General features: G+C 48.3%; 1 protein-coding gene across 1 annotated transcript in view; it reads left to right on the top strand.

The window, feature by feature from the left end:
- Positions 1-1,889: 1,889 nt before the first annotated feature.
- The window catches only part of pde5ab (phosphodiesterase 5A, cGMP-specific, b), a 20,827-nt gene continuing 5,735 nt past the window's right edge, over positions 1,890-16,981 (top strand). The window contains exons 1-8 of the mRNA XM_062449988.1: positions 1,890-2,138; positions 4,147-4,648; positions 5,033-5,206; positions 9,338-9,427; positions 9,966-10,037; positions 10,344-10,433; positions 10,633-10,770; positions 15,098-15,165. Coding sequence (XP_062305972.1) covers positions 2,041-2,138; positions 4,147-4,648; positions 5,033-5,206; positions 9,338-9,427; positions 9,966-10,037; positions 10,344-10,433; positions 10,633-10,770; positions 15,098-15,165 — 1,232 coding nt within the window. The 5' untranslated portion in view covers positions 1,890-2,040. The remainder of the gene's footprint in view (positions 2,139-4,146; positions 4,649-5,032; positions 5,207-9,337; positions 9,428-9,965; positions 10,038-10,343; positions 10,434-10,632; positions 10,771-15,097; positions 15,166-16,981) is intronic.

Below are 16,981 nucleotides of genomic sequence, written 5' to 3'. Positions count from 1 at the left end.
TTCTCACCGCCTGTTCCTTTGCATAGGCTTGTAGGGCAGTTAAAACGGAGGTGAGTGTTGCAGTTAAGAGGGAGATAATGTCATCTCTCCGGCCCCGCGGGCGTGTTCCGCTCGGCGGCAGCGCGGTGGGTCCGGGGGCTCGTGTCTGGGTCGGCCTGTTTACTGAGGGGCTCTGGATGTCAACGCTCACGGGCAAAGTCCGCCTGCGTGCGTGGGAACTTTGCATGTGCGTCTCTGTATGTATGTTTTTGCATACACAGACATAAATACATGTGTGTGTGTGTGTGTGTAGATGGTGAACTCAGCACTGGTTCCGTGATCAAAAGTTTTACAGTGGGGTGGTTATCTCAGAGAGTCCAAGCGCATGGTTTACAATAGTGTCTGGCCTGTTTAATTTACTCCTGGGAGTTCCATGGTGAATAGGAGTGTTGTTTGACTAGTCGCTGAAGCCAAGGGCATCTTACCCCCCTCACTGTCAGTTGACTGGCGACACCTGGATAGTGTTCCAGCACTGGATAGGGTTCCACACACATGCACACACACACACACACACACATGCAGTGATGCAAACGTACACATAGTGTTACACACACACACAAATAGTGATGCACACACGAAACATGTCGCCATCCTCCCAAACATACCTCCACTATGGTTCTCGAACAGCTTTTGATTGTCGATTGTCTGTGGTCATTGTGCAGGATTTAGGTTCCACAGTATTAACAACATTGGTGTGTGTGTGTGGGGGGGGGGGGGGCAGGAGACAGAGAGACAGATTAAAGCTGAGAAGGAGAGCGGACAAGTCGTGACCAGCTCAACCACACGCCAAAGAGGGTCATGGGAAGGAGTACCTCCTGAAGGGCCTGACGATGTCCCTGTGTGTGTGTGTGTGTGTGTGTGTGTGTTTGTGTGTGTGTGTGTGTGAGAGAGAGAGAGAGAGAGAGAGAGAGAGAGAGAGAGAGAGAGAGAGAGAGAGAGAGAGAGAGAGAGAGAGAGAGAGAGAGAGAGAGAGAGAGAGAGAGAGAGAGAGAGAGAGAGAGAGAGAGAGAGAGAGAGTGCGTTTGTGCCTGTGTCCCACTTTGCTTTGTGTGTTGAGAACAAAGTGCTGTCTGTAGATGCGGTGGTGTGTATGTGTGAGTGTGTGTCCTTGAGGATGGTAGAAGTGGCTATGTATTTGCACACACACACACACAAGTGTTTGTTTTTTACATCGGCACTCTCGTGAGCATGCACGTGATCGAGAGGAAAGTCTGGACCTTATCATCTCAATCTTCGACTGGAGGGTCTCTTGGAAGTGTCATGTACTTGCCTGCCCAGATTCTGGGGGGTCTCCCTCCCATAGGCCCAGGGGCTGCCTTGACCTCTCAGGGGGAACAGGGGACCATCTGCTGGTAAGGTAACACCACCGAGATGGCTGCTGTCCAACTGGCTGGACTCAAGAGACTTCTTCTGATCTCCACAGACACAGCTATTGACTGGAGCTGTGTTTATCAGTGTGTGTGTGTGTGTGTGTGTGTGTGTGTGTGTGTGTGTGTGTGTGTGTGTGTGTGTGTGTGTGTGTGTGTGTGTGTGTGTGTGTGTTATGTACCTCTTATAATATTTGTGACAACAGTAAATGTATCCGGTCATTGCACTTATGTGATTTAAAATATGAATAAAACCTGCCATAATTCACAATGCCCAGAGGACAAATATTCACCGAGCCATAACAACCATTTCCACTAGTGGAGAATTCTGCGATTGAAGAAAGAGGGGGCTGAGAGAGAGAGAGAGAGAGAGAGAGAGAGAGAGAGAGAGAGAGAGAGAGAGAGAGAGAGAGAGAGAGAGAGAGAGAGGGGGGGGGGGGGGGGGGGGAGAAGGGGGGCGATGTTGCTGCGCTGGAGCAATCACACACTCTTCAAAAGAAGTCTACCCACACGCGCTCACGATGTAGGAAGCGCTCGGCGCCCGTCTGATAACAGCGTACCAAACACACTGCTCTTTGATTCATTCTCGTTGGGTTGATGGTTATCTGATAAATTGGTTAATCTTGGCGTCAGCATGGAGGGCTGCTTTCCCCCAGAAAGCGAGAGGATGGAAGCTTGGCTTGACGACCACCTGGAGTTCGCGCATTCCTACTTTGTGAGAAAGGCTACAAGGTAGGATAAAAGTAAAAAAAAAAGGTTTTAATTTCGCGCTGCACACAAGAGCGCGTCCTTTTCAGTTGACTCAATCTTGCTACCTTTCCGGCAGTCCGGTCGGCCAGTTTCTGTTTTTGCAATGACAGACACCTTACGTTGATTGATTGCTTTATTAACACCATATGTGTTTTGTTTTATACGTGGACGTGTATATGTCTACAACGGCGACGTACTTGGGGTGGTTCTAAACACTGACTAATCCAGGTCAAAAGACAAGTTCTGGTTCATTTATTTCTTTCCGGCTCCAGCACCACTAACTACTGTGCTAGACACTAAATAGGCAAAAGCGACGGACCTTCATGTAATCATTAACTACTGTTCGCGGTGAATGTGCCACTACTAATTGTGCCATTCTCTACAAGCGATTTAAATAGCTATGAGGAGTTTTTTTTAAACTTTTTGGACACGTATGATTAAAAATAAACATTTTCGACAAAACTCGATTTTCGATCTATTTTAATGTTGCAAAGCAAAACAAGAGTGCTATGGATGAACTCCATCAACAGAGTTGTACAGTAGCTTAGTCATTTCGAAGAAATGTTAATACTCACCCAGCATTATAATTATATTTATACATCTCTCATGATCTCACTGTGCACTTGTTTGATACCAACCGTGCCTTACTTTCAAAGGGGACATTTGTTGGCCACAGGCGACCAGCATCGCAACTTAGGGTACTTTTGATCCCGGATAAGTAGGTTGTCCTTTATTTAGGTATAGACACATTTCAAACAAGTATATTTTTTAACTTTGCTATATTATGGATTTAATCGTCTTTAGCATGTCCTCATTTTCCATAAGCATGAAAGCCATATTTGCAGAGTTAAGTAGACCTTTCAGTATTTTCTCTCCTGCTGTTCTCACGGCATTGCTAAAGCAAGGATATGTATGTGTGTGTGTGTGTGTGTGTGTGTGTATGTGTGTGTGTGGATGCTGATGCATATTAAAAGATTGGTTGTTTATTGCTAAGAAATGAAGAGTTATTGAATGTGCAGTGTTTTCACTGCAGGTGTTAAACCTCACTCTGTAGGGGGGTCTCTCAGAAGTACAGTCATTGTCCTAAAGACATGCTGTGTGTCTTTTTCTGTCCAACACACACACACACACACACACACACACTTTGCCCAATGTTTGCATCCGCTTGTGGACACACACACACGGACATGCTCCCAAACCCACGTACATTCACACACACATTGCTTTCTCTCCCTCTATCACACACACACGTTCACAGAGCCCAGTCACACACACTGGCATTTCTTATTCTTGGCTAGGTAGCGGTCCTCTCCCATTGGCTTGCTGTGTTGTGCTGTGGTCAGGTTGTGGTTTAATATGTCTGGACGACAGCCTAATCTACCAGCTAATTTCACAGCAATAGCTTTTTACTGCCTGAAGGGGTTGACTGGGGTTGCACAAGTCGAGCAGCGTCTTTGATAGTTTTCCGAAATGGTCGAAATTGTACCCAGTATTTCTTTGGTAATGCACGTGATGACTTTAAATACGGATATCATGCTGTTTCGTAAGCCACAGATTTACGAAGTCTTGCTAATGTGGAACCTGGACGTTTGGTGTGTGTGAGGTTCTCTGTTTTCGTGTATGTCGTTCCACTGTCAATATGTCCTCTTCCTGAAGCTCAAGTGTTGATTAGACAATGTGTCGCTTGATTAGACTGCCACTTGACCTATAATTAGAGAAATCACCCAGGCGCATACACGTGCGCACGCACACACACACACACACACACACACACACACACGCACACACACTCCGATGCCTGCTGGCTGGTAAAAGCTTTCCTAATCAGATATGCACAGTGCCTGGGGACTGACCCATATCGCTGCTCCTTTTCATCTAATCCATGTGTATTAGTTAACAGTAACACCTTCCTGCTGTGCCCTGTGATGTGTCCCACTGCTCTGTAATACCAGTAGAGGTCCTTGACACCCTTGCCACTGTCTGTCGACAGGGAGATGGTGAATGCCTGGTTCGCTGAGCGTGTCCACTCCATCCAGCCCTCCGCCAACACCTCCTCGTCCAAAGAAGCCCCCCCGGGCCCAAGGGCCCCCCTGGCCGCCAGCGAGCAGCCCTGCCTGGCCTCCCTGCCCCCGTCCCTGGGCCTGTTCGACAGGCGCTCCCCCTCCCCGGCCCCCAGCCCGGCCCCCGGCACCCCCACCCGCAAGATCTCCGCCTCGGAGTTCGACAGGCCGCTGAGGCCCATCGTGGTCAAGGACTCGGAGGGGTCCCTGACGTTTGTGAGCGACGCCGACCAGCCGGAGCGGGGGCCCGTGCCCCTGAGGGCCCAGGTGATGGGGGAGGGGGGCGGAGGAGCCCGCGGCGGGGACCGCTGCGCCCGTCTGCTGGAGCTGGTGAGGGATGTGTCCAGTCACCTGGACGTGACGGCGCTGTGCCACAGGATCTTCCTCCACATCAACGAGCTGATCGCTGCGGACCGCTACTCCCTCTTCCTGGTGGGTGTGGTCACCAGGGGTAGGGGGCCTGTGATTGGATACGCTTTATTCTTTTTTTGATGTACAGGAAGTAATAACATTGTGCAATCGCATGAGGTTAACAACCAGTGATATTTATTCATAATTAGTTTAAAATTGACTATTTATTTAGATTTATTATATTTTTTCTTGAGGTGGTCTATCATAATTGTGCCTCAATCTTTCAGAAAGATATTTCTCTGGAAACCTTTTATCCATGCTCAACAAGCTACATTACAATATCCGTATTCAGTTTCTGGGCCGTAGCACTGTAAAGTGTTTGCATGTCTTGTTTTGGAAGAACATCTGAACATGACCTCCTGTATGACATCACTAACCATCTCTCCCCTCTCCGACCAATCCCAGGTGTGCGAGGACAGCTCCAACAGGAAGTTCCTGGTGAGTCGTCTGTTCGACGTGGCCGAGGGCTCCACGCTGGAGGAAGTATCCAATAACTGCATCCGCCTGGAGTGGAACAAGGGCATCGTGGGTCATGTGGCTGCCACCGGACAGCCCCTCAACATCAAGAACGCTTACGAGGTGAGTCGGACCATCTCCCCCTCGCTCTCCCTCTCTCTCGCTCTCTGCTGTTTCTCTCCCTCACTCGCTCGCTCTCTCTCGCTCTGCTGTTTCTCCTCTCTTTTTGCGGCCTCTCTCGCTTCTTAGCGCAGGGTGTCGGGTGTCGTGCATGGAAGCCCTTCTGGGGTTCTGTGAAGGAGAGGATTATGATGATGACTGTAATGAGGTGGTTTGTGTGCAAATGTGTGTGTGTGTGTGTGTGGAAGGGATTGGGGAAAGGGTGTGTGTATTTGGGTTTGTGTGGGTAAGGGTGAGGGACGTGTGTGTGTGTGTTTTGGGAGTCTTTCATGGGTCTTTGCTGACTGAGCACAGGACCTGAGAAGGCCCGTCCAAGCCTAGACCACAGACAGAAACAGCAGCGTGGAGGTCAGAGGGCACCGCTGCAGGACCGCAGGATGTACACACGTTCACACACACACACACACACACCTACACACTCACACATTCACACACATACACATGCACACACACGAACACACACACACTCAAGCAGACACACGCTCACACACGCTCACACACACACAAAGATACATGGGAGTTGACCTGGTCTTTTACTTAGGAGCTGCGGCATACGTGTGAACTGAGACCTGGTCCCCTGACAGCCCTGCTCTGATCCACCCTGCCTGGTGTCACGTTTCAACACGCATCAATAAACCTCCTTTCCATCCCGGGATCCCGGTCTTATCATGGACCATGACGTATTAATAGGGGTGTAACAATATATCGTGGAACAATATATCGCAATACAAAAATGTAACAATGTGTATCGTAGAGTTAAGGCAATATTTTTACAATATGACGTCCATTTGATCCTATTGGTTGAGCTACCAGCACGCGACCTACTCTGCACCTGCGTCATGCGACGTGCAAAATCATTGAAAATGTTTAATGTTTTGGAAATAAATCTGTTAATCGAATTTCGGTTTCATAAAAAAAATATATATATATATATCGTGATACGTATTGTATCGTGAGCTGAGTGCATCGTTACACCCCTACGTATGAATCAACTTTTTAAAATATTTAATAAAAAACATTTTGGGTAAAAAAATGTAGGGGAGGTACCGTCCTGGGTATGTAATGTCTAATGTGTTTCGTGCAAGAAATACAATTATGGCATATAATGTGCAAACCTTGGTCACATCTCAATACAATGTGGGAGAGTTTTTTAGCTGCCATATACATTGCTGTATAACATTACACTTGGTGTAGCGTATAGTGGGGGAAGGAGAGCAGGGTTTTGTCTATGAGTTAGGTTCATGTAGTCCTGGCTGTGTGCTGTTGCCAAGGTCACGTTACCATGCCCTGTACCCAGGAGAGCATTTTGGGGGATGACCTTTGACCTCAAGTGATGTCACAACTCTAGCCCCCAGAACTTAAAAGCTCAGCTTTCCTTCATGGCTATAAGTCAATATAGATATACGTTAAAGGGTTCTCCTTGTGTGTGTGTGTGTGTGTGTGTGTGAGCACAGATGGTTTATTTTTTACATGCTTTAGGAGCTCCTGTGCATGTATGCATGTATGTGTGTGTGTATATATATTTGCATGTGTGTATGTATTTGTGTGTGTGTGTGTTTTATGTGTGTGTGTGTTTGTGAGCACAGATTGTTTATTTGTACATGCTTATAGAGCTCCTGTGTGCGTGTGTGTCTTCCCTGGTTCTGAGCTGGAGGACTGTGAACACCCCCAGTAACATCCCAGCTGTATAAGTTGCAGAGATGAATGGGGGGTCGGGTACATGACCCCCCGTGGCGGAGTCATGTACCTTCCACAGAGACTGCAGATGAGGCAGAGCATGTGTGTGTGTGTGTGTGTGAGTGTGTGTGTGTGTATTTGTGTACACTTAATCTGTCAATCTGTGTGAACGTGTGTGTGTCAATGAGAATCGCATGTACAGTACTGCACTTCTCTGTTGGTGTGTGTGTGTGTGTGTGTTCGTGCGTGTGAGCGCTGATGACACGAGCGTGGCGTCGTGTGACAGCAGCTTGTTTGGCTAGCCCCTCAGAGAGATGAACACACCCCGGTTGCTGGCCAACGTGGCCCCAACCATGACTGTGCGCTTGATATTCATAGCTCCTACGTCTTACTAAGTGGCCCAGTGTTTTCATCTACAGACGCCAAGGGACCAGGACTGAGGACAGGAGACAGGAGACAGGAGACAGGAGGGAGGGAGGGAGAGGGAGAGGGGGAAGGAGGGAGAGAAGAAGAGAGAGGAAGGGATGGAGCGAGAGGGAGGATAGAAGGTAGAGAGAGAGAGAGAAAGAGAGAAAGGGAAGGAGAGATAGATTAGAAGAGACAGCGAGGGGGAGACAAATAAAGAAAGAGTCATTGGCTCCTTGTTGTCGCACCTGCGTCCAATTAGTCAGTTAATCTGGTGTGTGTGTAAGTAGAGACATGGTGTGTGTTTGTGGGTGTATGTAGGGAGAGACATGGGGTGTGTGTGTGTGTGGGTGTGTACTTTGGAGAGAGACAGAGGCTGTGTGTGTATGTGTGTGTGTTTATACACTGGACCGAGCTACTAGCTGGGTCAGTAGAACCCGATACCAGATGTGCGTTGTGTTTGCGTGGAACGCTTCGCTACCAGGAAGTGTATCTGCGTCATCCTGCGCCTACCTAGGGACTTCCTGGCCCTGTGATTGGCTCGTTAACTTCCCATTAGAGTGGTTGGGATTGTGTTCTGAGAGGAAGTGAGACTGCAGAGTTGAATCCCCCCGGATGTTTAGATTGGTTTTGCCCTCTGTGGGTAAAGTAGTTGGCAGCTGCTTGAGCCAGACCAAATATAAGGTATGGAGAATGCACGCGGCGGGCTTGGGGTAGTTTTCATCCATATAAACACTTACTATACCATCTAAGTGTGCTGACTGTGTTGTCTCAGTTTCAAAAACACACATCTGTATTCGTCTTATGTTTGAAATGTTTTCATTGGTTCCGAGCAAATATCTTTTGGATTTCTAAACACTGAGAAAAGAACTTGTGCCTCCAAAGACTACATTTGGCTGTAGTCATTGCGTTTTTCGACTCTGCATCACTTCCAGAGATTAGAATCCCTTCATTTGCAGTGGGAGTTGAAAGATGTTGGTCAGGTGGCCTCCTTTTCCTGTAGTCAGTCCAGAGGGAGGCAGGTGGGATGGGGAGCGAGTTTGTCTGAATGACGTGGGGGATTTCAGATGGAAATGAACTTGTGGGTTGAAGTAGCTGTAAAATGAGATGTTTGTTCATATTTTTTTGCTGTAGAATGTTGTTGTGAGGCGTGTGTGTGTGGGTGTTAGTCAGGTATGGGTTCGGACGCGCAGGCACCCGCTCACCCACGCACACACACACGCACCACTGTAAAGCAAGCCCACACACACACAAACACACACACGCACACGCACCACTGTAAAGCAAGCCCACACACACACAAACACACACACGCACACGCACCACTGTAAAGAAAGCCCACACACACACAAACACACACACGCACATGCACCACTGTAAAGCAAGCCCACACACAAACACACACACGCACACGCACCACTGTAAAGCAAGCCCACACACACACAAACACACACACGCACACCCACCACTGTGTTGTAGGGTTGCAGTCACTTTAAAGCAAGCCTACACACAAACTCTCTCACGCGTACACACACACAAACTCGCGGGTCCCTCTGAGTGTGCAGGCTCATGGTAATGGTAGCAGAGTGTGGTTAAAGGTCAGTGTGTTGGTGGAGGAACAGGATGAGCGCTAGCTCTCAGAGCTCTCTGTCTGACTGAGACGCAGCCAGGACAGCCCGCTACGCTGCCGCACACAGCCCACCAGGTTCTACCGTGACCTTTTCAAAAGCACTAGGTTCTACCGTGACCTTTTCAAAAGCACCAGGTTCTACCATGACCTTTACAAAAGCACCAGGTTCTACCATGACCTTTTCAAAAGCACCAGGTTCTACCATGACCTATTCAAAAGCACCAGATTCGTTTTTTTCATTTTCCTTTGCATTCGTTCTGTTTTACATGTGTTTTAGGTGTATTGTTGTCTACTGTACAGTAGGCTGGTTCTTTACATGGAATCAATGATGTTGATGTTTTGCGTGTGTGTGTTCCCTCCAGGACCCCAGGTTTAACGCTGAGGTGGACCAGATCACCGGCTACAAGACACAGAGCATCCTCTGTATGCCCATCAAGAACCACAGAGAGGAGGTAACCACACACACACACACACACACACGCATACTATCCACACACACACATACTGTCAAACGTACTTGATTTTTATTTTCTTCTTGAAACAAGGCCATCTTCAATCAATAATACAGCAACTTAAAAACCTAATGACACTTCAAAAATGTTTCATCTGAGATTGAGATACGACTGAAAGCAATAGGATTTTAAAGACTCTTTCAAGAAACAATGTCTCACTGAATTGTTACTTGTTATGTGATTGTGTCTTATTTGAAGTGTAGTAGTGAAATTGGATGACACAAAATAGACAAATATACTTTGTAAGATTTAGATTGTTTCCAGTGTGTGCCCAGATTGAATCACAAACAGATATGGAGCTCAGAAGGAATTCACCTCCACTTTTAAACAGGCTCCGTCCAATCACGTCGGCCAAATCCGTATCGGTTGTCTGGATTTTGATGGATCCTCTTTCTGCGTGCGTTTCAACTGCTCTCTCTCGCTCTCTGTCTCGCTCTCTCTCCCCCCCCATCGCTCCTCTCCTCCTTTCATCCCCCAGGTGGTGGGAGTGGCGCAGGCCATCAATAAGAAGTGTGGAGAGAACAGCACCTTCACTGAGCAGGACGAGAAGGTAGGCAAGAGAGGCGAGCGTCACGTCACTTTCACTCTCCTCCAGTTCTCCTCCTCTCTCTCTCTTTCTCTCTCTCTGTCTCTCTCTCTCTGCCCTTCATCTCAGACTCCACTTTCCTCTTGATCACCCCACTCTCTCTCTCTCTCTCTCTCTCTCTCTCTCTCTCTCTCTCTCTACACTATCCTCTCCTCTGTCATCCTCGAGTGACCTTTTGGGTTGCCAAGTCTGTCTCTCTGTTTGGCCCTCACCCCCCATCTGTGTAAATGTCATGTTGTGATCCCCGCTCACGGTGCTCCACCCTGGCAGGATTTCTCGTCCTACCTGGCGTTCTCGGGGATCGTCCTGCACAACGCGCAGCTCTACCAGACCTCCCAGCTGGAGAACAGACGCAATCAGGTGACAGGAGTGTGTGTGTGTATAAAGTGGGGTCCATGTTGTGTACCTGTGTATGTGCACATGCCTGTGTTTGCACATGCTTGTATGTGTGTGTGTGTGTATGTGTGTGTGCAGAGGGGGTGTCAGATCATGCTGTCATGAAAGTATTTAAACTTGAATGAATGTGTGCGTGTGTGTGTGTGTGTTTGTGTGTGTGTAGGTTCTCCTGGATCTGGCCAGCCTGATCTTTGAGGAGCAGCAATCTTTAGAGGTTCTGCTGAGGAAGATTGCCGGCACCATCCTGTCCTTCATGCAGGCACAGGGATGCACTGTGTTCATAGCCGACGGTGACTCTTTGGTGAGGACTCACACACACACACCCACACTAAAACACACTCACACACCAACACTAAAACACACTCACACACTAAACCATGCTCACATGTAAAACAATCCTGATTCTGTCCATTTTGTCTCAGACACACGCGCACACACTGACAGAGAGCGAACACAATCCAAATGTCACGGAGGAAAGAGAGTTTGAGGGGGGAGGGGGGGGGGTACAGCCAGCCTGTTGACAGAGGTTCACACTGAGCGAAATAATTCATTAAAGAAGAACAGAAAAAAACGGAGGAATGATAAAAGGCTGAAGGAAAGAGAGAGAAAGAGAGGGAGAGGATTGACAGTGAGGCATATTGAGGTAAACAGAAAGTCTTTAGAAGAAGCAGAGGGCAGGAGTAGGGAGAAAGAGAGGAAGGGAGACCCAGAGAGAGAGGAGAGAGAGAGAGAGACTGTATAAAAAGCTTAGTTATTCTGTTTGTTCTACTCTGTGAATCTCCTTCCTGTCTGCCTTTGAGCTTGCACAGCCAGACTGCAAACACACACATCCCCCTGCAGTACACCAATTTATGATAGTTGGGACCTAGTAACAGATAGAATCTTTTAGACATCTAATGACCATTTTCCAATATAATATGAACTTGGGAACTTGTTTGTTTATAGGTGTGTTTGTCTGTGTGTTCCTGCGGACTTGCTTATAAAACATTGGTGCGTGTGCCTGTATCCTGTGTGTGGGATGGAAAGATGAAAGAATGTGTCTTTACAGAACCTACCAGAACTGCGCAGGCAGTGGCTTCTGGCTTGTTTAGTCTGTCCATGAGGGAGGCAGTGGGTTCCACAACGGAGAAACTGCTGTGCACCATTATTGGGAAAATACTATAGCTGTACTCTGGAGCAAAACAGATACCGTCTGCAGTGCCCGCTAGCACGCCGAGGCGCCGGGACGAATGTTGCGGCTCCGCCTCCCGCCGTCACGAAGGGAGAACGTGGACGATTGTGTCGCAGACCTGGACACGACTGTTTCCATCTAGCAGCAGTTAGAGGAGGCTGAAGGTAGTTTGACTTGATGGAAAATGACAGCGATCTGTTAGGGGGATGTGGATGTCAGGGGCTCTCCTCACGCGTGGACATTCAAGCGTGCATGCGCACGCACACGCACACAGCCTAAGGGGTGTGTGGTTGTGTCATGTGACGGGAGTGTAGGCGGTGGGTTCTGTCGTAAACATTGGAACCGTTTTTCTAAAACAGCCACAGGCAACATACGCACATACACACACACGCGCGCATTCACATACACAAAGACACATACAAAGACACACACACTCGAACACAAACACACAAGGCAGTTACAATATTCTTGGAAAAGTCAGTCTGAGAAGCACACACGCACGATTAAGTTTTGACTGTGGGTTGAGTGTGTGATTTATAAGGGAGCGAAGACAAGGGCTCTCTCCCTGGTGTGTGTGTATCTACTCTCTACCTGGTGTGTGTGTGTGTGTGTGGGGGGGGTGGTGCTTACAAAGGAGAGAGGATGGAGATGACTTCAGTCAGCTAAAAGCTTTTCTATCCCAGACATCGCAATTTGGACCAAATTGATAGTGGGAGAAGTTCTGACCAGGATGAGTCAGAGAGTCCTCTGAAGAAGGTAGTCCAGCTAATACAACTGCGTTACAGAGCGTGCGTGTGATGTTGTTCCGTGTGTCTCTACCGGGATGTTCGTGTGTTCTATTCTGGGGTGTCCATCCTTGTGTGTGTGGTGTTTTGTGTGTCCATATCTGCCTGTGTTTGTGTGTGTGTGTGTGTGTGTGTGGCGCTCTGTGTGTCCATACCTGTGTGTGCGTGTGTGCTACACAAACATCTCCTCACTCTCCAGTCAAACACCTCTCGAATATTTACCCATCGAGAGAGAATGAGAACACTTCATCCAGCCAGCGCTGTTTCTCTGATGAACAGGAATAACAGACCCATTCTTTAACCGTGTTTGAAGTAACATTTCAAGATTGTCACCACTGTTAATGATACCTGAGACGGGTTCAGTCCCAAACCCGCCGTCATGTTTTGACCGCTATGCTGATGTCATCCTCTGGTGGATATCTGGTCATGGAAGAGGTTGGAAACACGGTCGGTTTGGAGACTTCCAGCCACCCAGGGGGTCGATGAAGTCACTGGCTTCAGTGGATATCCACTGTGATGTTCAGCTGCTATATTGAAACTTCATTTTAACTGGACAGCTTGGCCTGGAGTCAAGTATGGAGAGCTTAGTGTGTGTGTGTGTGTGTGTGTGTGTACCTCACAAGACCAGTTAATTCTCCTCTTCTATGTCTCTCTCCTCCCTGACTACCCCCCCTCACTCTCTCTCTCTCTCACTTTTCAGGCCTCTGCACTCTCATTCTGGCCCTTACCTTTCAGCATCACTTGCTTTTACTGTTATCACGTGTGTGACAACCTCATATGTCTATGTCAACATGGAGGTCTGCTCTGACTCAATCCAGACGCACAGTATATAACCCAATATAAACGTCCTTGGGCAAAGAGGACTCATAAATGACCAACTCCAGCCTCAGACGAACCCCTGAGCCTGTTGTCAGGGGCGCCTGTGTGGGTCTCGCTGACAGTAGCAAACAGTAGGTACTCCTGTGAGCCGTGGTTCACGTGAACCCTGACTTTGGCCGACCTGAACACGCGGGGAGAGATGTGGCTCGTTCAGTTCTCAGAGTGGTGCGAACGCTGTGCCTGTGAGTGTGTGTGTCTGAGCGTGCCCAGCATGTGCTGGTGCGTGTGTGTGCGCGTGTGTGTGTGACGTGTGCTGACATTTAGCTTGGCCATGGGAGGCCCGTTGTGAGCTCCAGCATGGTCTCATGTTGTTAAGAACCCTTCTCTATGAAGAGGTGCATCTCCATGTTAGAAGCTAGGAGCCAGTAAATCGGATGTTGGGAGTTACAAAGCTAGAACTGTTCTCCTCTCTTATCCATCTCTCCCCTCTCTCTCCCTCATCTCTCTTTTACTTTCTCCATCTTTCTCTCTCCCTCTCTCTTCCTCTCTCCATCTTTCTCTCCTCTCTCTCTCTTTCTCTGGCCCTCCCTCTCTCTCTCACCTCAGATCAGGTTGACGAGGGTTAAGAATTGGAACAATGTCTTTTGGTTCTGATTCTGACTATAACGGGGCTCTGAGCCTGTCAGACGTCCTGCAACACGGACTGGTTTTCATCTATCTGACGTAGAGATCTACTGTATAAACTCCACGGTCACTTATCACAGGAACTAATGCAGGTGTGACACGTCTAGTGCATTTTCTCATGTGCTTTTACCAGTCAGCTAGCCCCGGTGTCCCATTTATTCAATACAGTTTCATTTATTTGGAAGATTTATATGCGACAGAAAATATACACCGAACCTACAGTATATTTGTCTTTCATGTAAACTTCCTCCTCCCAGCGAACCCCTCGTAAACGGCAAAAGTCATTCTTTATCTTAGGTTTTAGTATGAAAGCTACAGCTGAAAGCGAGATAGATCAGGTGAACTAATGACCGCAACCACAGATATCAAGGTTTTTTTTACTGGGTCAGAAAAAGGCGAATGAAGATGTCTCATTCCCTCCTTTATCTCGCGGATGACACACTCCGATCCCCAACTTCCTGTCTCACCCCCCCGTCTCTCAGGGATGGAAAAAGGAGAGCCTCGCGAGGGGAAGTAGTCCCTATATGGGGCTAACCGTGAGTGCTGGAATGCCGAAATAAACTCAGCTTCTGGCTGTGCTTGACGGGTAATACATCAACTCCTTTCTTTTTCTCTCGCAGAGAGACGGCGCAGGTTGTGCTTGTTCTCGGGAGGGGGACGCGGGGTAATGCTTTAATTGATAGGGGGGCCGCGAACTTGATACGTACAGAAAATGTAGGCTGCACATTGTACGCACACTTGCTGACACACATACATCTTCTTGTTCATTCTGTCCCTCGCTCTAAGGAGGCTGTGCCTCGCCTTGGTTGAGTATACCCCCCCCCCCCCCCCTCCGACACACACACACACATTACCCACATGCTCACCCACACACACACACGCACACATTACCAACATGCTCACCCACACACACACACACACCCACACACACACACATCACCCCCACGCTCACACATGAAGCATAAACTTGCACACTTCCTTAAACACACAGTCCCTCTTCCCCACTCCCTGCAGTGTGGCTCGACGCCACGGTAAGTGCAGGGTTTGTGTGTGTTGTCATCGGAGCCTAATGGCATTAAGCTAGCTCCCCTAGCCCCTGGCATGTCTCCACCCCGCTCAATGACGGCTGCCATAACCTAAATAAATAACCACGTGTAACTCTGTTTCAGAACTCCTTCTCCAGCGTGTTTCACATGGAATACGATGAACTGGGAGAAGCCTTCGACGTCCCCAAACGGTAAGGGGATAACCTTCTACTGAAACCAAACCCGTGTTAGTTCTAGGTTCCACAGGTGACGGTTGGCCAATGTTTCGGTTATGTCTTTCAAAGGAATGTGTCGTGAGAAGGAGTGCTATGTTCTGAAAACGTGACGCGTTGACACATCTGTGACACATGCACATTCAGAGATAAACAGACAGACAGATCAAAAGACAGACAGACGGGACAAATAGGCAGGTACACAGACAGACAGACAGACAGACAGACAGACAGACAGACAGACTGCTATCAAACTTCTTCCATCCTGAGTTTTGTCTGTAGCTGAGCCTGGCTGTTCAAAGCTCCTTCGGGGCTCCCTCTCCAGACACACAGCTGGTATCTCAACCATCTGATCACAGAGCTGCAATATAACCTTACTCCTATTTGCGTCAGTCTTGGCCTCCAGCTAACCATCTCTCTCCAAGGCCTCGTTTGAGCGGCCCCTCAATCACAGCCCGTTTAGGAGCAGCTATCAGGATGGAAGGTTGTTTTCGGAGGTGGATCTAACGAGCGAATTGCACGCAAACGCCTCTCTGTTGTGTTTGGTACGGAGGCCAAGCAGGATTTACAGCACGACAGCAGGATTAGCTATAAATGATAGATATATTTCAGGACTCTCCACTTGCATCTGTGTGTGTGTGTGTGTGTGTGTGACTCACCTCGCTTGAATAAATACAAAATGCCATCTATTACCTGGTCTCATTGGGCTTGATGTAGGTAAGACAGGCTCTTTCTCCCTGGAAGAGAATGCCAATGAAAGCACCAGTTCATCTTGGTGTCAGCCACCGTTGGCTGTAGGTAGAGCTAGTGGGATTGGCTGAACAGAACTGGCTCGGACCCCCACTGTGATGATCTATCGCACGCTCTGGACGGCTTGGCTTGTGGTTTATCAATCGCCATCGCAAGGTCCTGGGTAATTAATGCTGTACGTGCACAACCACACAGCTGTGCTTGTGTGTGTGCTCATTTTAGGTATTTTTCGTGAAAGAAAGTAAAAGGAGAGATCATTTTCGAAATTTCTGGTGGGATATTTTGGGGGATGGAGTGGGGAATTTTGTAAATCAAAGGTCAAACAAGCAAGGGAGCAGGAAGCAGGGGAGGAGGCAGTGAAGGAGGCAGGGAAGAAGGCAGGGAAGGAAAGGAAATGAGGCAATGTGACAATAAGGAGAATGGAGGAGAATGATGACAAATATAGAATAGAAGAGTTCTGAAAGAGGGAACAATTATTGAGAAGAAGGCTTTTAAGAAAGGAGGTGATGAATGGGTGAAATGCGTTCTCGTCTTCTCCCGACAAAAATGAAAGAGGTCTTACGTAAATATATATTTTGTGCGAGAATTCGCTGCAGTTCAATTCAATCTTTTTCACCGCCTGCATTCAGAATTGAGACGTGATTGTGTGTGTGTGTGAGAACCTGAATGTGTGTGTGCGCTCAGTGTACAATAATATTATTGTGTGTGCGTGCGAGTGTGTATGTGCCAGCTTTAAGGGGCAGGAGAGAGACGAAGAAGGAGAGAGCGAGAGAGAGAGAGAGCGAGAGAGCGAGAGAGAGCGAGAGAGAGCGAGAGAGAGAGAGAGAGTGAGAGGAGAGAGAGAGAGAGAGAGAGAGATGAGAGGAGAGAGAGAGAGAGAGAGAGAGAGAGAGAGAGATGAGAGAGAGAGAGAGAGAGAGAGAGAGAGAGAGAGAGAGAGAGAGAGAGAGAGAGAGAGAGAGAGAGAGAGAGAGAGAGAGAGTGTGAGTGAGTGAGTGAGAGTGACGAGTGAGAGGACAGAAGTGAAACAAACCAGATGTTGTTG

The sequence above is a fragment of the Osmerus eperlanus genome, chromosome 23 (assembly GCF_963692335.1).
Source record: "Osmerus eperlanus chromosome 23, fOsmEpe2.1, whole genome shotgun sequence".
Lineage (NCBI taxonomy): Eukaryota > Metazoa > Chordata > Actinopteri > Osmeriformes > Osmeridae > Osmerus > Osmerus eperlanus.
Note: the sequence above shows the minus strand (reverse complement) of the source record. Positions and strands in the feature narration are given on the sequence as shown.